Source organism: Phyllostomus hastatus, unplaced genomic scaffold (assembly GCF_019186645.2).
Source record: "Phyllostomus hastatus isolate PE091 unplaced genomic scaffold, TTU_PhHast_1.1 phas_contig_62, whole genome shotgun sequence".
Lineage (NCBI taxonomy): Eukaryota > Metazoa > Chordata > Mammalia > Chiroptera > Phyllostomidae > Phyllostomus > Phyllostomus hastatus.
Genome location: NW_025333921.1, coordinates 1,046,425 through 1,070,445, shown reverse-complemented (window position 1 = coordinate 1,070,445; position 24,021 = coordinate 1,046,425). Strand labels below are relative to the sequence as shown.

The window sequence follows — 24,021 nt, the reverse complement described above, 5'->3', positions numbered from 1 at the left end:
AATGAGATCCCTAGATACAAAGTTTTATATAATATTATGATTTTACCTCTTTGGCTAATATATAACCTTTTTTAGCTTTTGATTTTTCAATTTCTGTTTTATTGGGGCTTTAACCATTATGTCTTTGGTAGAGGGTATTGAATATCCCCTTTATACTAATTTTGTGAAATTCATATCTACAGGTTCTGAAAGTGCTTCTCCAGTTCACTCAGCTTTGGGATCCAGGTCACAAACACCTTCTCCTTCCACACTGAATATAGATCATATGGAACACAAAGATCTACAGCTTGATGAGAAGCTTCACCACTCTGTTCTTCAGACTCCAGATGACCTAGGCAATATTTGGAAATTAGATATTTGCCATTTCTCCTTTCAGGGCATTAATGTCAAGAGATCTTAAAATAAGGCACCTTGTACTTGATTATTATGTACATATTTATTATGTAGTATTTTATTATTGGACTTTTCTAAGTCTTTTGGAAATTTGTTACTATCATTTTTTTTTCTTGCTCTTAAAGAAAGATATTTATACTCTGATTTTAGTTATTTGTTATTTTATCATAGTTGATTACAGTTCTAGTATTAGTGATTGCATCAATTTTGTATTATACAGGGTCTGGCAGAAGTAATGCCTGCTTGAATGTGGTTGGTAGGGTAATAATATGGGTGTAATAATTTATAGTTTTAATTTGAACATTTCATCTAAAATGTCATATGGTGTGCTTGAGTGTGATATTATTATGTTAAAGCATTACATGCTTATGATTTTGCAATAAAAGAGGGGCATTATTTGTGCCAGACCCTGTATTATCATTGATACACTGCTATTCATTTCCTAAAGCAGGAAATACATAATTTAGCATCATTATTCTTAATGTTGTATTTGTAGAACCTGCTGGCTCACAGGAGAAAGTAGTAGAATTATCATTTGCTAATCAGGCTTCCAATGAAACAATTGATTAAATCACTTGTTTTTATTTTGATTCTACAAGTGTATCAACTAAATTTAATTATAAAGTAGACCACCCAAATGAAGCATTTTTATTTTCTTTTCAATTATATTTTATTGATTATGCTATTACAGTTGGCCCAATTTTACCCCCTTTGCACCCCTCCACCCAGTACCTCCTGTTCTCTCAGACAGTTCCCACATCTTTCTTTATGTCCATGGTCATGTGTATAAGTTCTTTGGCTACTCCATTTCCTATGCTGTACTCTATATCCCTATGACTTCTGTAACTCCCTATTTGTCCTTAATTCCCTCACCTCTTCACCCATCCCCCCCAAATCCCCTTTCTATCTAGCAACTGTTAAAATGTTCTTCGTATCCATAATTCTGTTTCTGATCTTATTAGTTTGTTTTTTAGAATTAGTTGTTGATAGATAGGTATTTATTACCATTTTATTGTTGCTAGTTTTGATCTTTTTCTTTAATAAGTCCCTTTACCATTTTATATAATAATGGTTTGGTGATGATGAACTTCTTTAGTTTTTTGTTGTTTGGGAAGCTCTTTATTTTTATTAAGTAAATGTTAAAAAGTGACTAGGAAACCTTAAAAACTACAAATTGAAAATCAAATTATTTTTGCTAAGCCCTACATGATATAATAAGCGTCAGGATAAGAAGTCATTTTGCAGATATGCTAAAAACTTTGGTCAAGGACATAGTGAGATATTTACAATAAATAACACAAAACTTGAGTTTCATTGGTAATGTAGTGGATTTGCTCTTTGACCAAAGGAAAAAATTTAAAGCCAAATGACCATTTTTTTAAAGGTATTCATTAATGTGCTATTTCCTTGGAAGTACATAGCCTTAATTATCTGGTCGTGGGTTTCTGACTTTCTCTTTCCTCTTTTGGCTTGCAATTTTTTGTTTGTTTTCTGTTTTCTTCCTGACATTTGGGAAAAAATTTCAAACTTTTAGAAAAGTTGCAAGGCTAGTAAAGTGAATACCCATAAATCCCTTAGATAAATTCACCAGTTAACATTTTCCCTCTTTATCCCTTTGTATCTGCATACACAGGCACCCCCCCACACAAAAAAATTCCACCATACCTTTTTTAAATTTGGGGGGTGTTGCCAAGTCATTTAAGAGTGAATTATAAATAGCAGACTCTTCACAGCTAAACACTTCAACAAGAATGTCCTAAGAATAAGTATACATTTATTTACCTGCATGACCACCATATGTCCACATTCAAGATATTTAATATTGATACATCACTGTAATTTTAGTTCATAATCAAGTTCCCAAAAATATCATTTATAGCTACTGCACGCCACCACCAGCCCAATCTGGGATTTAAAGAATCACACATTGTTGCTTGCTTTGTAATCATTTAAAATTTTGTCAATTTTACTTTGAGAAGGATAAATTAGAGACAAAGCAGTTGATTTATCACTGTATTATGAAGGGTCTGTAGAGAGACATCTTAACAGTGATGGTTAAAACTGCAGGCCTTCTTTTGTTTTATTTTAGTGGGTTTACACCAGAAGCCTATTTTTTTATTACTGTGAAAGACTTTTTAATAATACAGTCAATTATTGTACACTTTACAAGCAAAGAGAAAAAAGGTAAACATTAAGAGTAAAGGATATACAGATACTAACAAACATAAATTATCAGTACATTGAGAATTTATCTAACAGAAAAATTTTTGCTGATTCTCTGATGATTTTGCCTTCTCCACTATATACATTGAGTAGAATAATAGGTTTTATATATTACAGAACTATACATCTGAAACCTATATAATTTTATTAACCAATGTCACCCTAATGCATTCAATAAAAATTTTAAAATTTAATAGTAGATTTTTTAAAGCTGGAGAAGACCTATAATGATGATACCCAGCTAAACCATCTATTTTACAAATAAAAAAAGTATAGCATTGGGGAGGTTTTTTAGTAACTTGTATATCACATAATTAGTGATAGAAATGACAGTAGGATCCAAGGTTACCTGTATTTCTTACATATAATTTTGCCAATATTAATAACCAAAAATATAATTATGGACATTTTAGATTCTTTTAAAATTTTAGTTAAATGTGTATTTTCCATGTCATTTGATAGCCCACTTAATGCTAGTTCTGGCATAATTGTGAAGTATATTTCTTTACAAATTTTGACTACAAAGAAACAGACTTATAAAGACTTCCTGTAGGATTCTACCTTCAGCTTGAGATTTTGTATTAATTTGATGATAAAACCTGAAGTAATTACTAGAGTATATATCTTTATGTCAAACATAAACTTCTCCATCTGGTATTTCATCATTTCCTCCTTAGGCAAATCTAGATAGAAACACTATTGAGTAATTATTGCCATAATAAGGAATTATGAACCGATAATGTTTTCACCTTAGGAAAAAAATAACAGTAATGCCTATTGTCATTTCTTTTATTCACTTTTGTAGATACTTAAGATTGCTAATTCAACTCTTTTGTGTTTTTGTGATTGACTCTACAAAATTTACTGACACTGTGTATTTTTTTTTATAGAAATCAGTGAATTTCCATCTGAATGCTGTAGTGTGATGGCAGGGGGTACTCTCACAGGGTGGCATGCTGATGTTGCTACTGTAATGTGGCGAAGAATGCTAGGCATTTTGGGAGATGTCAATGCCATTATGGACCCTGAAATACATGCCCAAGTTTTTGATTACCTCTGTGAACTTTGGCAGAATTTAGCTAAGGTGAGAAAGAAAAGATATTAGGGGAGAAGGAAAGTAAAATAAAGTATTAAGAAGTAGAAGCCTTAAATAACATCGTCACACCACCCCCCTACCCCCTTACTATAAATTAGTGCTACCATGATGAACTCACTTAATCACGATTAAATATGTAGTTAGTGGTAGATACTGGGCTTAATCTCAAGTTTAAAGTAAAACAAATTGGAAGAGAGAACACTTTTAATAGGTGTGTTGCATTTTATTTGAAAATTACAGATAAGAGATAACCTTGGCATTTCAACTGATAACCTGACCTCCCCTTCTCCACCAATACTTATTCCTCCACTGAGAATTCTTACACCTTGGCTTTTCAAGGTAAGCTTAATATATAAAATATCAGTGTAAGCAGTTCACTTAGCATATAAGTATGTGGTCAGTCTTAAACATTTGACAGATATTAGAGCTCTTGTATAGTCTTTCTTCTAGTAGGCACTTAGTTTTTAGTCATTTAGGGTTAATACAGTGCAGGGAGTTGGCATAGTGAAATTATTGTACAGGATGCATCATTTTTATAGAAAATCATGTATTTCATTGTATTTAATGAAATACTAACTCTGCGTGTGTGTTACAGTATGTATGTACTTTTAAAGCTGTAATTCTTTCAAATGTCATTTGATAATGTTTGATGCATTTTCCTAAGTGAAACTGGTTATTCATACCTACACTATATCATTTTTTTTACATTTTTAAAAGATTTTATTTACTTTTAGACAGAGGGGAAGGGAAGGAGAAAAAGAGGCAGAGAAACATCAATGTGTGGTTGCACCTCTGCAGCCCCTACTGGGAACCTGGCCCATAACCCAGGCATGTGCCCTGACTGGGGATTGAACCAGTGACCCTTTAGTTCGCAGGCTGGCACTCAATCCTCTGAGCCACACCATCCAGGGCCTGTATTATTTTACTGGTAATAGTTTAGATAGTTCAGTAAAGAAATTGGGACAACATAGAAATAAATGAAAATAAATGTATTGTTTGATATATTCAAATGTTTAAGTATTTAACAAATAGTATTTGTTTTTGAGTATTAAAACCATTATCTTCTAATTGTAGGCAACCATGTTGACTGACAAATATAAGCAAGGTAAATTACATGCTTATAAACTTATTTGCAATACAATGAAAAGAAGACAAGATGTTTCTCCAAATAGAGATTTTCTGACACATTTCTATAATATAATGCATTGTGGATTACTTCATATTGATCAGGTAAACATATACACTTTCTTCAAGTTGCTTTGTATGTTTATCTTTGGTTCTCCATGGTTTAACTTTTGACATTTTAGGTTTAGAATTAAAATTTTTTCCTTAGGTAATGGTTTATTTACACCTTCCATTTTATAACTTCATTTTTTTTTAAATGTAGGTGAAAAAAAGAAGCTGTAGTAGTTAAGGGACTGACTTGATTATTAAATGCACCATTCCTCTAATGTTATACCAACCGGTTTGCTTTTTGAAGAGATTAAAGCATCATTTGTTTACATTGACGACAACTTAGGCGTTTTGTACTTGATAATTGGCACTTGAGGCCTATGGATTTACTCTTCTAGTCATGCAGCAGTTAGCAGTGTTTTTCCACTCCAAGAGTCAACACATCACATTTTCTTACTACCATAAATTGTATGAGCATAATGATAATTACAATGACTTGGCGTTTGTATCAATCAGTTATTGCAATATCCAGTCATAATCATGACTCTAGAACACTACTTCAGGGGTCTTGATTCGGGCCATGAGATAAAAATTGTGGGAGGTTTTAAGTCAAGATAATGTAAACAGTTTTGTCAAATGTGGTTAAATTTCACTTTCAGTTCATTTGAAGAGCATTAAATTTATATTAAAAGATAATTGCATCACTTTCTGAAAAATGAAAAAACTTTTTACATTAATTAGAAATAATTACAATGTTCTATCTTATAAACACGTCACAGATAAATTGGCACTCTTAATTACTAGAAAAAGAGAGCTTTTGTTTAAGATAAATCAGATTGAGTAATACAATCTAACAGACTGCATTCTCATGGTAAATTTCAAAAGCAAGTAGATGAATAACCAAGTTAAGAATATTCCCTCAAAAATGTCTACACCTAGATTTCTCATGCTAGCTATCCATCATGAAAGGAATTCACTTTATCTGAAAAAGAGAATCTGTCTCTTCAGGTGCCATATGTAGGTCATGTAACTTCAGAGATCAGATTTATCACATGAAAGCAATGAATAGCAGGAGCAGCTACTCTGCAATTTGGTTTTAGCTGAAATAAAGAGCCTTCTAACTTGTGAAAAAAAATGCTGTATTGGCATCAGTTAAACAAATGTGTTTTACATTTACTTTGACAGAATACAATACGAAGTGTGGATTATTTGGAGAAATTAAAATTAGTGTTTGTAATTAGTCAGCCAGTGTTTAGTAATTACCTGTTTTAGTATTTCATGTGATACCTATTTTTAAGGGTATCGATTAGCTGATACTCAAGATTACATTTGTGATATTTTTTTCCCACCTTCTTTCCTTATTCCTAAGGATATTGTCAATACAATCATCAAGCACTGTTCACCTCAATTTTTTTCACTTGGTTTGCCTGGTGCCACAATGCTTATTATGGATTTTATTGTAGCAGCTGGCAGAGTGGCTTCTTCAGCTTTTCTAAATGTAAGTTTTTATTTCCTGTTCTTCATAATATAACAATCTCAGTTAAACAGGAGTCAACTAACAAAGCAACAAAGGCAAAGCAATTGTTAACAAAAAATATAGCAATCTGATGTTTGGGAAGTTTCACAGTTTAATTGGAATTGATTGCTGCTCTGACATTAAGAAAAAATAAATAAGAAATTTTGAAGTATAAGAAAGTACTAAAGTTAGTTGATGAATTGATCCAGGAGCTATAAAAATGAACTAAATCTGCGTGACAAAACAGAAGTTTCAGTTGAGAAAATCTAAAGAAACAGAAGGAGAGAAGAAAGTAAAGAGAGGGCAATGAACTATAAGAAAAAGAAAACAAAGAAACAGAGGTGGAGTAACCCAGAAATACAGTCTAGGAATATACTCTAAATTCAAACAGTATGTGAGGATTTTTATGCAGCTGTTGAGCTGCCGTTGTTGTTGTTGTTGTTCAAGTACAGTTTTCTGCCTTTTACCCCTGTGGAGCTTTGAGACAGCGCCAAGTTAACAGTATAGTTGGAAGTGGCAGAGGCGAACTGAAGGGAAAAGCAGTGACTGTATTTATAGTGCTGAAGAGATTAGATTTCATCCTAAGGAAAGACTGAATAGAAAACTATTGAAGGATTTTAAGAAAAGAGGGACATGGTCAAATTTGCATTTTAGAAACATCACTCTGGATCAAAGTATAAATAAGAAACAACAATTAACTGAAAGCCCACTAGGAAATTCTAAGAGTTTTAGGGAGAGAAAAATCAGTAATACTTGACTAGCACTTTATAACTTGCAAAAGTTATAAACTGCAAAAGACCAAGAGTGAATGAGGAGGAGTTCTATTTGGGGCATAGTGGGCTGTCTATTAGACATCCATGCAGAGATGTCAGGAGGGCCATTGCGTATATTACTCAGGAGGTCAAATGAGACATTAGGACTGAAAATGTAAAGCTAGGAAACATTACTTTACAGATGGTACTGAAAGCCATGAAACTGTATACAATCACCTAGAGGAAATCAAATAAAAGAAGAACCTATATGTAGAGCTAGTTATTAATCCCATTTCTCCAGTTCTCTGAGAACAGTGATCATGTCTTACCCATCTTGCGTCTCCAGGGCCTAGCCCAGCATCACAGTTGTAGGTATTTATTATTTGAATGTGTTAGTATTTATTCAGCACAGTATATGTTAAACATGGTGGTAAGCCCTTTTACTATTATTAAAGTTTTGTTTCCCCTTGGGTACAAAGTGTTCCATGAGTGGAATACAGAAGGATATAGAATAAATGAGATAAAACTGTGTTCAAGCAATGTAGACTGCTGCCGGGAAAATATGAAAGTATATTAACAACTATAGAATATGGATAATCAATAGATACCAGTAGGAGTTTAGCATAGTGGTTAAAAGGATGGAGTCTGGAGCTAGTCTGCCTAGGTTTGGATTCCGGCTCTGCCACTTATTAGCTGTGAGACCTTGTACAAGTTACTACTTAATTCCTCTGTCTCAGTTTCTTCAGCTATAAAATGGAGATAACCTTTCTCATAGAATTATTTTATAAGGATTAAAGTAATTAATATTTGTAACATGGTTGGGACATTATATGATACATTGTACAATATGAGAGTCTGTTAAATAAATTAAAATTATATAGTAATTCAGACAAAAGAGAGATCTTATTTGGTTTGGGATATTGGGGGGTTTTCATGTGAAAGATATTTGAATATGTCCTTGAAAAATTAGTAGTATTTTTATATGTGAGGAAGGAGATGAGAGATGATATTTCAGGCTGAGGGAAAGAGGCATGAGTAGATTATGTTCAAGGAACAATAAATAATTGTTTAGAAGCTAGTTAACCTAACTAGAGAGTAGAAGACAAAAAGAACAGAAAGATATTTTAGATCCCAGCTACCCAAAACATGGTCTACACACCAGCAATATTTGTCATGATCTGGGCACTTGTTAAGAGATGCAGAATCTCAGACCCAGTCCCAGATGTACTGAAATAGAATACACATTTTAACTATAGTTCAAATGGTTAATGTAGACATTAAAGATTAAGAAGCACTGCTTTAGACTACTGCGTCTTGGGAGGTTTTGAATGCTATGATTCAGATTATAATTTTTTATATTAGATGAACAGTTAAATTTTTTCAAGTAGAGAGAGGTGATGGAATCTGTGCTTTGAGAATATTAAATAACTATTAATCTAGGAGTACATTAAATGGGAGACAAACTAAAGATGATAAAAAGTAACAAGACAATATATTATCATAGTATCAGTGTACACAGATTGTCAATCTCTTGGATACAGGCAAACAGTTTCTAGAGCTTAGCAGAGACCGATCCATAAACCACTGCCATTTTTTACCAGTTTACTATGAAAACTATTACTGTTCAATGGGCCAGTTATTCCAGATGACTAGTCAGCATATTTCCTGCATCCTTTCTCAAGGTTCTGCAAGAGAATTAAGCCCTCATGTCCATAGGCATCTATTTTATGTGACTGCACTTCCCTCCTGCACATCTAGAAGACTACTTATGTAACATCCTCCAGAAAATTTAGAAAATAGTCATCCTGGTTCATATGAGGAATACCTGTCGAGAAAGACAGCATAGGAAACTAAATTAATCAGGTTTGATTGCAGGAATCAAATTTGATATCCACATTTTCACAATAAGGTTAAGGACAGTCTTCTTCTGGATGATGTTTCAGGTACACAGTATACATCTTGCTCCTTGGATTTCCAGTTTAGATCCCATACATATCATCATTTTGTTAGTCACCACCATTCCATCCCCTGCCAGGCATATTACAAAATAATTAATTAGTTTTTGCTTTTCTTAATTCCAATCACATTCCAGGTCTGCCCCCATTATATCTATATACCTGAACATTTCCAGTTACCTTATCCACCTTTCAAGAAAAACCTGTATGTAATCTTTCATTAAATAATGATTTTTTGATCAGTTTCGTTTTTATAGGGTAACTTACTTTAAATTAGGATGGTGACCACCAGCTTTTACCCTGCCCATTTCTGCTGCTGCCTTGTATCTATAAATCTAGATTTTTTAAAATACAGAAATGAGTTGGAAATTATTATGAAGTTCTACTCTATATCCTCCATTATAGCACTTATTAACATAAGGAAATCCTGGTGAAGATAGGTTCTTGATTTATGTGAATAGAAGTATTATATTTCTAATGGATTGTTTTAGCATTTTTGTTAGGTATTATTAAACATACAAATCAATTTGTAGTTATTTTAGTAAACATAGCACTGTAATAGTAGGTTGATGTCAGTGTTTGGTAGGCATGTAAGAAGTCAGAGAAAGAAAAGAAATATTCAGTGCTAATACTTTAGGAATGGCTTAATACAGCTAAGGAAAACATCCTTCATCTGCAGTCTGAGCATGAATTCTAAGTTTGCTTTTAGTAAGTAGTACAGGCAATGCTTTTCCTAATGTACATAATATAAAAATCATTTAGAATAATTTATTGAAAATATAATTAAGATTTTTCTTCTTAGTTATTTTACTAGTTCTTAGATAGTAACAAATATAATCTAGTGAATTGAGTCATATATTCATTTGAACAATGTTATTATTTATTAACCAATGTCACCCAATAAATTTAATTTAAAAATTTTAAAGAACAATGTGTTACAATGTATGAATTGCCTTTAAAACAAAAGTATTTATATTTTCCCCCCAAATTAGGGTAATTTTATGTTGTTAGCTAAAATGTCCTTTTATATTTACATGTAATTTCTGCTTGTTAGTTGCTCTTAAGAAAAGTTCTGCTATTTGTTGCATTTATTGAGAATAAATAAAAATAAATAGTTCGTATGGAAAATGTAGGTGAAACCTGAATCTTTTTTGTGTTTTCCACTTTTTTTTTTTTTAATTTTGTCTTATTCGCTCACTTCTCTGTGTAATATGGTTAGGTGATAAAGTAATTTGGGGGGTAATTTAATAACATGAACGCATTTTAAAGATTTAAAAAATCTGGATATATAGGCACCAAGAGTGGAAGCACAAGTTCTTCTGGGATCTTTGGTTTGCTTTCCTAACTTATATTGTGAATTGCCGGCTCTCCATCCCAATATTCCGGATATTGCTGTGTCTCAGTTTACAGATGTTAAGGTAAGAAACCAATACTAATTTTTAAATACTAATTCTTAGTATTTAAATGACAGTATAATCATAATGAATATTCAATAAAATCTCTATTCTTTCCTTTCTTAGAAATCCACACAATTTTTAAGTAATATTAACCAGCCATACTCCTCTGACACAAAGGCTAGAATGTCCATTAGGACCATAGCCTTTTTGTGTGTTTTTAATTGCTTTGGAAACATTTTCTTATTATTGAACCTACTCACATACCAATCTCTTAGGATTTATTCATTCATTCATTGGCTATTTATTGAAACATTCTATGTGTGTCAAATACTATGCTGCTAATGCAAGGCTTCTAAGATTGAAATGGCACTAAACCTGCATATTGCCTCTCACCCTTTCCCAATTTCCCAATGTGAGGAATCAAACAAAATAATCAGTTCTGCTGTAGGAATTGGGGTTTGGGCTGCCATTGTACCAAAGTTTTAACAGGCTTAAACAGAAGATGGTGCAAAATTAAACCGTGACTGTATAAATTGCAGGTAGAACTTAACACAGATATTAAACCTTGAAAATTTAGGCCCCTATTTTTTTTTAGGCCTATAAGCCTTTTTTAAAGTTTCAAGTAAAAAATCAGTGAAAAGTTGTTTTGGGCTGCTATAACAAGATATTACAGATTGGATAGCTTATGAAAACGACAAAAATTTATTTTTCACATTTCTAGAGGCTGAGAAGTTTGAGGTTAAGCATTTAGCATAATTGCGTTCAGGTGAGAGTCCTCTTCCTGGTTCATCCAGGGCCTTCTCCCTGTGTCCTCACAAAGTGAAAGGAGCCACCATGCTCTGTTGTGGGTCTCTTTTGTAAGAGCATTAATCTGATTCATAAAGGTTCCACCCTCATGACCTCTGGGACTAGGATTTCAACATGTGAATTTGCCAGGGGCTGGGGGACATTCGGATCATACCATTGTTTTATCTTTCTAGCTCATTTTATGAGTAATATTTAAAAGTATGTATGTGAGAACAAAGACTTCTCACTATAGTATTCCTATCACCTGGCATAGTAGCCAATTGATATTTGTTGAATTAATACATGAACTCTTACTCATTGCTTCTATATCCCCTTTATTTTAGGAACTTATAATCAAAACTGTATTAAGCTCAGCAAGAGATGAGCCCTCTGGTCCTGCACGGTAAGTCAGATATTCTTAAGACTTGTCATAACTATTAGGAACCTTATTTTAAAAGTTGATTGAATTATTTAGCCATCCACATTGTTTCAGATACACAAAAGCAATTTTGAATTATAAATTTAAATTATTTGGATGATTAAATACTTTTTGCATTATTTAAATATGATTCACTAAAATAATACTAGTCATCCTTTCAGTATCTTTACCCTCTGTATTGGAAATAACTTTTTTCTTTCTTGAGAGTTTTTTAAAAATGTATTTTATTGATTATGCTATTACAGTTGTTCCATTTTCCCAGCTTTATTCCCCTCCACCCTGCACCCCACCCACCCACATTCCACCCTCTCAGTTCATGTCCCTGGGTCATATGTATAAGTTCTTCAGCTTCTCTATTCCCTATACTATTCTTAACCTCCTCCTGTCTATTTTGTACCAACCATTTATGCTTCTTATTCCCTGTACCTTATCCCCCAATCTTCCTTCTCCCCCTCCCCGCTGATGACCCTCTATGCAATCTCCATTTCTGTGATTCTGGTCCTGCTCTAGTTGTTGGCTTAGTTTGTTTTTGTTGTTAGGTTCAATTGTTGATAGTTGTGAGTCTGTTGTCATTTTACTATTCATAGTTTTGGTCTTCTTTTTCTTAGATAAGTCCCTTTAACATTTCATATAAAAAGGGCTTGGTGATGCCCTTGGTGATGATGAACTCCTTTAACTTGACCTTATCTGGGAAGCACTTTATCTGCCCTTCCATTCTAAATGAAAGCTTTGCTGGATAGAGTAATCTTGCATGTAGATCCTTGCCTTTCATGACTTGGAATACTTCTTTCCAGCCCCTTCTTGCCTGTAAGATTCCTTTTGAGAAATCAGCTGTCAGTCTATGGGTACTCCTTTGTAGGTAACTCTCTCCTTATCTCTTGTTGCTTTTATGATTCTCTCCTTATCTTTAACTTTGGGTAATCTAATTCTGATGTGCCTTGGTGTGTGCTTCCTTGGGTCCAACTACTTTGGGACTCTCTGAGCTTTCTGGACTTCCTGGAAGTCTCTTTCCTTTGCCAGATTGTGGAAGTTTTCCTTTGTTATTTTTTCAAATAAATTTTCAATTTCTTGCTCATCCTCTTCTCCTTTTGGCACCCCTTAAGATCCGGATGTTGGAATGTTTCAAGTTGTCCTGGAGGTTCCTAAGCCTCTCCTCATTTTTTTGAATTCTTGTTTCTTCATTCTGTTCTGGTTGAATGTTTATTTCTTTGTTCTGCTCCAAATTGTTTATTTGAATTCCAGTTTCCTTCTCTTCACTGTTGTTTCCCTGTATATTTTTCTTTATTTCACTTTGTATAACCTTCATTTTTTCTTCTGTTTTGTGACCACACTCAACCATTTCTATGAGCATCCTGATTACCAGTGTTTTGAGCTATGCATCTCATAGGTTGGCTCTGTCATCATCGCTTAATTCTGTTTTTGAAGCTTTGATCTGTTCTTTTATTAGGGCCATATTTTTTTTTTTGTCTTAGCACAGCTGATACATTGTAAGGGGCATAGTCTTAGATATTTGCCAGGGCGGGACAACACTGGTATGGTGCTATATGTGGGGTAGATGTCCGAGAGGGAACAATATCAATTGCTCAGCTCTTGTCTGGCTTTCAGTCACTTCCCCCGCTTCCCACAAGCAAATTGGGCCCTTCTGGTGCTGCTTCCCAGGTGGGTGGTTTTGTGTATGTTCTAGGACCCTGTGGGTCTCTCCAATGAACTCTCCTGTGCAGATGGGAGTTTCTCTTGCTATCGCAACCCCCACAGGTTTTTATCACCAGAGATTTTGAGGCTTTCTTTTCCTGTTCTGGAACCCTGGGTTGCGCAGTGTGTCTCGCTCCCCAGTTGTTTCTCCTGGTTTACCTGTACGCAAATGTGGGACCTCCTCGTCTTCCAGCCTTAGCCTTGCCTGCCCTGTCCTCCAGCTATCATCTTGCTGTGTGTCCTCTCCCTACCCCAGTTGCCTGCCTCTACCCCTCCTACTGGCCTAGATTAATGTTTCTTCTTTAACTCCTTGGTTGTTGGACTTCCATACAGTGTGATTTTCTGGATGTTCTGTTTATTTTTTGTTTTTAAATTTGTTGTCCTTTTGGTTGTGCAAGGAGGCAAAGTGTGTCTACCTACACCTCTGTCTCAGTCCAAAGTCCAAACACCCTTCTTTAGAGTTTTTTTTGAAAGATTTTTGTACATTTTTTTTAGAGATGGGGAAAGGCAGGGAAAAAATAGGGGTAGAAACATCAATCCATTGCCTCTTGCATGTCCCCCATTTGGAGACCTGGCCTACAACCCAGGCATGTGCCTTGACTGGGAATTGAACCAGAGACCTTGCAGTTCAGAGGCCGCTGCTCAATCCACTGAGCCACACCAGCCAGGGTGAAAATGACTTCTTTTAATTTAAGTATATTTTTCTTTCCTTTCAAATTGTATTTGTCACTGTTTCTTATGTAATACCTTTAAATGTAGTAGTAGTTACCCAATGAATGTTTGTTAGATTGAATTAAAATGAAACATTATTACTGTAAAAAGTAATATATTTAAGTATGTAGTATATGTTGATATTAACAAATATTTGATCAGGACGTTTTAAAATATATATAAGTAAGTTTTTAGAGTGTTTTCCTTTTCAAATATCTTATTAAGAAGCAAAAACTTGGCATTTTCTGTTTTACTAAACCTTTCCAAAAAAAGGTTGAGATTTAAATCAACTGGTTGTCAGTAACACGTCATGTTTTTTCTCGCCCCTAAAATATCATCAATTTATATATTTCTTGAATCTCACTGTAATAGTATGTCATTAGCTTCAACAGTAGTCTATGTTACTACTCCTCTAGCCTTCATCTCTGCAAAGCTTCCTCATTTCCAACACATTTTTGACCCAGGGTTCATAAAAGTACAGATCATTGCTCTAACCATTTGAGTTTTAACTCTAATTGAAACCTCTTTTTTTCCAGCAAGTAAAAATAATATAAAATGAGCAGTTTGCTTAAATGAGACGTAGCTCCAGTTTTTTAATTCAATTCCATATGTTTCTTACTTAATTGCAAAGTTAACTAAAAAGAATCTTGAGTAAATTTTTTACATTAATTCCATTTTAATATTAGACATCTCCAGGAAATGACATTGTCTATGATTATATTATATTTTCATTTTTGGTAACTCTTCCCTCAAATTGGATAATTTTCAATATTCTCTAGTATTTTCCATGTTAAAATGGCAACCTTTTAAGTTTCCACAATTTTTCTATAATATTGTTTCATTTATTCCTCATCATAGTGCTAAGAAGTTAATGGAACCATCATTATTCTTCCAATTTTGCTAGCAAGAAATGGATGGCTTAGAAAGCTAACATTTATTAAGCCCTTTCTAGGTGCCAGACACTGTTCTAAATACTTTATTACCTCATTTAATCTTTGCAACAACTCTAGGAGATAGGTACAATTTGTATTCTCCTTATTATGGGAACCCAGAGTATTTAAATAATCAGCCCTATCACCCAGAAATGGCAGAACCATGACTAAAACCTTGGCAGTTTGCTTTCAGAGCTTTATTAGATCCATAAATAATAATGGCTGAACCAGATTTGAACCTAGAGCTCCAGGTTCTAGATTTTCTGCCTTTTTCTTCTTAACTGTGTTGCCTTTCAAGTAAAGAATATTGAAGCTTAAAATATAGCTGCCCAGAAGTACATTTTGGAACCATTAACACAACAGCTTGTACTAAGAATGTAGGAAAGAAAAAGGACTCATGGATAGGGACAACAGGGTGGTGATTGCTAGGGGCAGTGGGGTATACAGAAACTATATGGTAATGGGAAAAAAATACAATAAAAATTAAATTTTTTGAAAAGCATAGGAAATTTGCATAAATTGAACATAACCATTTTATAAACACGTTTCCTGTACTTTTCAGGTGTGTGATGTCTTAGAAGCTTATATTCCCAAAATTGACCTGGAGCAGAAAGTTGAGCCATACTGGGAATAATCTAGATAATTTGGAGATCTTTTTAGAAATGTAGGAAACTGTACATGCATACATGTGTACACACACACACGCACACATATTTTATCCCTTTGTTAAAAAAAAAACTATTAAGCAGTTGTGCTTCCAGTCTGTGCCTTTAGCCAGCTGCATCAGTGGAGAGCTTTACTTCACTTTAGAGTTTAATGTTCCTTTAGGAGTGTAGCTCTATATACTGCTAACCCTGAAACTTGGTTATTTACATCTGTAAATATTATCCAAGATTTATCAGCCCTAATTGTAGACAATAGTAGGGAAGAAATAAAGCAGTAGAATTGCTTAGAAGACTTTCTGGTGGAGTTTTTTTGTTCGGTTGGGTTTGTTTGTTTTAAAGCTACTTTTATTACTTTGGGGTGAGTACCACAGTAATAAAAACCACAGGCAAGGTATAACCTCCTCACCCTCAGAAGTGGCCCAGGGAGAGAGGCTGCCTGAGGGAAAGGAAGCACAAAAGGAACCTGCTACAGACCCAGGGAAATGGGAATGCCATTGGCACTGGGACCTGTGAGCACTGCAGGAGGAAACGCAGGCGTGGTGGGACTGGCCCCGAGCACCCAGGCAAAGGGGCAGGAGGGTTGGACACAAAGCCACAGAGCTACTTGAGTTTCATCTTCTTGTTTGCCTTTTTCTGCTTTTGCTGTATTATTTCAAAGTCCCTGTGCTTGCAGTGGCAGCAGAAAGCCCCACATCTCTGCACTTTCCCTTAACCAAGTTGCTCTGCTTTTTCATATTCTGGCAGGTGAGCTCACACAAGTTACTGCGGGCATGATGATGGCAGAAGCCATGGTGGTTTTGATAGTAAACTATTTCAGTAGCATTAACAGTGTGCTAGACTGAAACTTCTGGTCCAATTTGTTTAGGAAGTAAACTGTTTCTGCATTGAATTGTTCTGAAGTTTAGCATTCTACTCAATTTAATTTAAGATCAGTATCAGTACATGCCAGATATACCAAGATATTAGAAGGAGTTGACTTTTTTTATTCTTAGAACCATTATAGTCTTCATCAGAAGCTTATATTTGAACACAATGGAATTCTACTGATTCCGATCACAAGTTCTACTTTCAAGCTGAAATTCAGTTGAAGTAGGGAAATGAAGGTTCACAAGACATGAGGCAACAGAACAAAAATTTTACAAGTTCATTTCTGTTGGAATCCCTTTATAAAGCATACACATTTTGTCAACCTAACTTGTATTTAAAAGTTTGTAGTGAGCTATGTTAAATGTAAATGATAATGAAAATAATATTTGTCTTATCCTAGCTTCTTCTAGCTTTTAAGTTCATCTTGTTGCTATGAGTTAATCAAATTACACTCTCTCCTACTTGAAAGCAGGTTACATATTTGGGAAGCTTTATGGAAATACCGATTTATTAAGATGAGTTTGTTAGAAAAATCTTTGCCTATAATCTTGGTAGTAAACTGTAATTGAAAATTATAGAGTTTTGGGGATGTGCTTTCCTCCCACTTTCTCTTCCTAAGAAGATCTAATGTACAAAGTAACATTAATTTACAGAGTACAAATTAATTTAGTTATACTGCATGGTCATTCTATGTTGTTGGCTGGTTGTGGTTGTGGGGATGGTTTCATTTAATTTAAAGGCTCATATACTTCTATTTGTATCTCTGGTTGCCTTTTTTGCAGATGTGTAGCACTTTGCAGTTTAGGTATTTGGATTTGTGAAGAACTAGTCCATGAGTCTCACCATCCTCAAATTAAAGAAGCTCTGAATGTAATTTGTGTTTCCTTAAAGGTAAGAGAAAAAAACTACTTAGTGGAATATATTAAGATAGTATAGAATCATGATTCTTCAGGTATTAATTATATCTTATGCCCTTATAGATGTAAAACATTTAATAAATGTGTTCATTAATTTATTATTACATTATTTCCTTGATCCTAACTTCTTCATTAAGAGTGGTTCCACTCTTGGATTTAGATAATCCAAGTAACAACCCATTTTATCTCATCTTTTTTTATATTTGGCTTTGTCCCCAGAATATATACACATGACTCCTAAAAAGGAAGCTAGTCATTTAACAACATATGTAGCGTTGTTTATTTTTTCTTTATCAGTATTTTTGTAACCTATTTGATAATTAACACATCTGAATTCTTAAGCCGCTTAACTTTTTGGCTTTATCATTCAAGTTAAATACCCTCTTTGTGAACAGAATAAGATTTGTTCAGAAATAATAACCTAATTATTTAGAGAGTTTGAATGAATAAATGGATATTTTTTGTTTCTGAAAGGATATATACTATTGTTTTTGTCTTAAGACTTATAATACACTGTCTGTATAGGACTCTGAATACAAAGTACAAATATTACTGATTTGACAGATATTTCTAAGCATATACTGGCATGAGGCACTTTGTTAGGCAGAATGAGAGATACCAGAATGAAAAGAATTGTAAATACTAGATTCAGGAAATTAATGATATGATGACTGAAAAAGATTAAAATAAGATTGACAACATTAAAAAAGCCAAGAGAACCAAATGAGCAGTGTGTGTAAACTACAGATAGAGTTCAGAGGAAGCAGAGATCACTTGGACTTCGGTACCAGAGAAGACTTTGGAAAGAGAAGACATTTGGTCAGGGCTTGAAGAGTGGGTAGGATTTGGTCATAGAGAAATAAGCATAAAAAGTTTGACTTTATGCCATTGGAGAGTTATTTAAGAGTTTTAAGCATTAGAGAATGTCAGCATAGGAGGAGTTCTTTAGAAGATTAATTTGGAAGTATTGTGTATGGTAGATTGGAATGGGAAAAGATTAATAATAAGGTTAGAGGCTGCTGCAGCAATGCAGGTAAGAGAAAATGGAATAAAACTTGAATGAGGACAGTCAGACATTACAAATGAAACAAAGTTAATTGTATCTTTGGAATGCATTGTGATTTTTTATTTTGATTTTGCAGCTGTATATCTCCCTAATATTTTAATAAACATAAATACAGTATGACAAAAGGAAACATATGAAATGTAAATTTTTAGCAGCTAATGCACTGATGCATAATAATTCAAGAAGAAATTTTTATAAGTTTTTTTCTTTTGTTATTATTACAGTTTACTAATAAAACAGTAGCCCATGTAGCTTGCAACATGCTTCACATGCTGGTTCATTATATACCTAGACTTCAGATTTACCAGCCTGATTCTCCCTTGAAAATTATTCAAGTAAGTAATTTCTTATTTTTTTTGTAATGACCTTGTTGAAGATTTTTAGATTTGGGTACCTTGAATTATAAAATTATTTAGTAGTTTTCTTCAAGTTTTTCATAGGTAGATAACGGCAACCCAGGGTGTGTTTTTGAGTAGCAAAGTTCATGAGGGTACCTTTGTTTTTTGTGTTAGAAGATTGTGTTCTTGTTTTTACATGCTGTCTGCAAATTTATAATTGTCATTGTCTTTATCAATGTGCATTTGACTTCATTCTCTCTCTTAGAGTGAGAAAACATACTACCCATCCAGTTACCGTATCAGGACATTATTTTGATTCATTACTTTTCTTATCTCTTCAGCCAGTTATTATGAAGTTTTTAAATTTTAAGTCCTGTGTTCTACACTTACATTTTTTATTGAATTTATTGGGGTATAGGTTTCAAGTGTACGACTCAATAAAACATGATCTGCACACTGCACCATTCACCCATCACCCCAAGCAAGGTCTCTTACCATCTCCCTGTATGTGTGTGTTTAATCCCTTCACCTTCTTTTATCCAGACTGCCAAACCTTGCCCCTCCTGACAGCTGTCAGTCTGCTCCATGTATCCATGCCTGTATTTCTGTTTTGTTTGTTAGTTCATTTCGTTCATTAGATTTCACATGTAAGTGAGATCATATGGTATTTGGCTTTCTCTGACTAGCTTATTTCTCTGTGTTAGCATAATAATCTTCAGGTCCATACAAGCTGTCACAGCAGATAAGATTGCCTAGTAAGATGTACAGCCAAGTAGTATGCCATTGTGTAAATGTACCACAGCTGCTTTTCAAAAAAAAAATCCTTACCCGAGGATATGTTATTGATTGATTGATAGAGAGAGAGAGGGAGCACGCACGCGCACGAAACATCTATGTGAGAGAGAAACATCAATCAGTTGGCTCCTATATGCCTTCTGATGGGATTAAACCTGCAACCTTTTGATGTATGGGACAGTGCTCCAGTCAGCTGAGCCACCCATCCAGGGCAACCACAGCTTTTTTGTCCACTCATTTACTGATGGACATTTGGGCTATTTCCAGATTTTGGCAATTGTAAATAATGCTGCTGTGAACATAGTGGTGCATATATTCTTTCAAATTAGTGTTCTGGGTTTCTAAGGATATATTCCTTAGAAAGAATCACTGGGTCAAAAGGCAGTTCCATTTTTAATTTTTTGAGAAAATTCCATACTGTTTTTCACAGTGGCTGCACCAGTCTGCATTCCCACCAACAGCGCACAAGAATTCCCCTTTCTCCCCATACTCACCAGCACTTGTTATTTCTTGATTTATTGATGATAGCCATCTGACTGGTGTGAGGTGACATCTCACTGTTGTTTTAATTTGCATCTCTCTGATGATTAGTGACGTTGAGCATTTTTTTATATGTATATTGGTCATCTGTATATCCTCTTTGGAGAAGTGTCTTTTCAAGTCATTTGCCTATTTCTTAACTGGGTTATCTTCCTGGTGTTGAGTTCTGTAAGTTCTTTATATATTTTGGAAATTAACCTGTGCTTTTGGTGTCTTACCCAGGAAATCAATGGCAAGACAAATATCAAGAATCATTTTCCCTATGTTTTCTTCTAGGAATTTTATAGTTTCAGTCCTTACACTTAAATCTTTGATTTATTTAGAGTAATTTTTGTGTGTGGTATAGGATAGGGGTGCCCTTTTACTCTTTTGTATGTGGCTATTTAGTTTTCACAGTACCATTTATTAAAGAGACTATGTTTTCACCATTGTGTGTTCTTGGTGCCCTTGTCAAAGATTAGTTGACCATGTAAGCGTGATTTTATGTATAGGCTCTCTATTCTGATCTACTTGGTTTTATGCCTGTACCTTACTGTCATATTTTTATTACTATAGCTTTATAATGTAACTTGAAATCAGGAAGTATGATACTTCCAACTTCTTCTCTCTCAAGGTAGTGTTGGCTCTTCATGGCATTTTTGGTTCATACAGATTTTAAAATAGTTTTTTCTGTTTCTGAGGAAAGTGCCATTAGAATTTTGGGTTTTATTGAATTTGTAGGTCTCTGTGGGTGGTATGAACAATTGAACAATATTAACTCTTCCAATCTGTAAAATGGAATAATACCTTTCCAGTTACAGTTGTCCTCCCTTATCCACAGTTTTGCTCTCTGCAAGTTTAATTACCCACGGTCAACTGCAGTCCAAAAATAATAAATGGAAATTTTCAGAAATAAACAATTTATAGTAAGTCTTAAATTGCATGGTACTCTGAGTAGTATTGTGAAATCTCATGCTGTCCCTCTCCATCCCACCTGGGATGTGAATCATCCCTTCGTCCAGCATATCCACACTGAATACACTACCCACCCATTAGTAGCCATCTCAGTTATCAGTTCATCTGTCATGGTATCACAATGGTTGTGTTCAGTAAACCTTATTTTACTTAATAAAGGTCTCAAAGTATAAGAGTAGTAAGATGCTGGCAATTCATATATACTGAAGAGAAGCTGTAAAGTGCTTTCTTTAAATGAAAAAGTGAAAGTTGTTAACATTGCTAAGATCCACAGTAAGAATGAATTTTCTACCCATGAAATTGTGAAGAAGGAAAAAGAATTTGTGCTAGTTTGCTGAGAGACCACAATCACATAACCATTATTGCAGTATACTGTTATAATTGTTCTATTTTATTATTTTTAATTGAATTTATTTTTCTCCCTCTTTTTTTCCATTTTGCTCAGTCCCTCTACCATTTTAACTCAGCACCCAGCCACCCCCCAACACCTAACAGCTGTCAACCTACTCTGTATCTATGAGCCTGCCTCTGTTTTGCTTGTTAGTTTATTTTGTTCACTGGATTCCACATATGAGTGAAATCATATGGCATTTGTCTTTCTCTGACTGACTTAGCATAAGCTCTCCAGCTGTCCATCCATGCTGTCACAAAGGTTAAGATTTCCTTCCTTTTTGTGGCCTAGCACTATTCCATTGTCTATGTGTAGCACAGCTGTTTTATTCATTCATCTACTGATGAATTACTGTTGTTAATCTCTTACTATGCCTAATTTATAAATTGAACTTTATCATAGGTATGTGTGTATAGGAAAAAACATAGTACATATAGGGTTTGGCACTCTCTTCGGTTTTATGTATCCACTGGGGATCTTGGAATATAACCCCTATAGATAAGGGGGGATACTGTATTTGTGTCCTCTTACATTTCACTCTCTGGTGTTTTATAGTTTTCAATGTACAGGTCTTTCACCTCCTTGATTAAGTTTATTTCTAAGTATTGATTTCAGTGCTATTGTAATATGGTGATATCTTTCATAATTTCTCTTTCTGATAGTTTGTTGCTTGTATATAGAAATGCAACTGATTTTTGTATATTGATTTTATATCCTGCAACTTTACTGAATTCATTTGTAGTTGTAACAGGTTTTTGCTTCAGTGTTTAGGGTTTCCTATATATAAGATCATGTCATCTGTAAACAGAAATCATTTTATTTCTTCCTTCAGATTTTGATGCAGGTTATTTATTTATTTATTTGCCCAATTGTTACGGTAGGACTTTTAGTGCTGTGTTGAATAGAATGGCAATTGTGGACATCATTGTCTTATTTCTGACCTGACCTTAAATGAAAGGCTTTTTAACTTTTCACTGTTGAATATGATAGTAATTGTGGGCTTATCATTTATGGCCTTTATTTTGAGGTACATATCTTCTATACTTCATATGATGAGCAGGGTAGATAATCTTGAATGACAGAATTGCAGATGATTTTTATAAATCTTTGTGGTTACCTATATATGTATATATGTTTATATTAGTTTTTTATTAGAACATATATTATCTGCGTGTTTACACTGGATTCATGAGTTGAGTTTGTGCAAAATGCATTTATAGTTGACAGCATATAATGTTGGTTCTATGATCTCACTTACAAGAAGAATCTAATGAGCAAAATAAACTAGTGAGCAAAATAGAACCAGAGACATAGAATCAGGGAACAGACTGATAGCTGTAGGATGGGAGGATGCAGGTGGGGACTGTTTGACAGAAGGAGAAGGGCTTAGTCATGGAACACGCATGAATGATCCATGGACATGGACAGCGGACTGGGGATTGACGGTGGGAGTGGGGGCTGGCCTGGGCAGAAGGGGGCGAAGGGGGAAATAATTGGAATAACTGTAAAACATAAAAATAAAATAAATAAATAAGGTATTAATAAAACAACTTGGGGGGAAAATATACTGTTGGTTCTATATTTGAGGATTGTAAATGATTGTTAAGAGGTACTTGAGGAGTTCACATATTAAAATTACTTGAAATAACATTGTTAATGTTTCAAGATAAACTTACAGCAATATATTCTATATCATTTTAGCATTAACATTTAAGTTTTAGAGTGCACCATTAGTTTATAAGCATATTTTGTGCTTTTTTCCCTCTCTTTTTACTTTTTTGTGTTTGTTTATTTGTTTGTTCGGTTTGTTTTTGGACTGTAGATCCTGATAGCCACTATTACTCATCTTTTGCCAAGTACGGAAGCTTCATCTTATGAAATGGACAAGAGGGTAATTTAAATTTTTGCTATTTAGTGTGGTTATGCAGTAAAATATGTATATTTCAATGACTGTTAATTCATTTTGTATTTAAAATTGACTATAATGTGACATACCTATTATTTAAGTGTAACAAATTATATTTTCATCCAGGTTTTTTAAGTTAATCATGGTCATTTGATAAAGTCTTTGAATCTCAGGGTTATAAGGAACATTGGAGGACATTCTGTCCATGTATAATTATTTTGAAATCAAAATCTGGGAGCTAGGTGTGTACAATGTTGTTGAGTTGTCATTGTTTTAGGCTCTCTCAGCAAGTAGAGTTAACAGCAGATTATGTGTATATACACATAAAATATATTAATTATGTGTTATCTTTTATGTGTATATAACTAATATATACATAATATATAATTAATATTTTATGAGTATATATATTTTTTATCTATCTTATATGTATTAAAACACACCATGAGTTTATCCTGACACAGTCAATCCTATTTCAATACCGCAAAGTTCATACTGTTATTGCCCCTTTTCATGT

General features: G+C 34.0%; 1 protein-coding gene across 10 annotated transcripts in view; it reads left to right on the top strand.

Annotated features, from left to right (window-relative positions):
* Positions 1–24,021, top strand: part of RALGAPA1 (Ral GTPase activating protein catalytic subunit alpha 1) — a 262,117-nt gene that overhangs the window by 123,339 nt on the left and 114,757 nt on the right. For all 10 annotated transcript variants that reach the window (XM_045848431.1, XM_045848430.1, XM_045848425.1 and 7 more), the window contains 10 exons: positions 183–335; positions 3,507–3,700; positions 3,953–4,051; positions 4,787–4,942; positions 6,255–6,383; positions 10,401–10,526; positions 11,636–11,694; positions 17,380–17,488; positions 18,805–18,915; positions 23,421–23,489. In XM_045848431.1, coding sequence (XP_045704387.1) covers positions 183–335; positions 3,507–3,700; positions 3,953–4,051; positions 4,787–4,942; positions 6,255–6,383; positions 10,401–10,526; positions 11,636–11,694; positions 17,380–17,488; positions 18,805–18,915; positions 23,421–23,489 — 1,205 coding nt within the window. The remainder of the gene's footprint in view (positions 1–182; positions 336–3,506; positions 3,701–3,952; positions 4,052–4,786; positions 4,943–6,254; positions 6,384–10,400; positions 10,527–11,635; positions 11,695–17,379; positions 17,489–18,804; positions 18,916–23,420; positions 23,490–24,021) is intronic.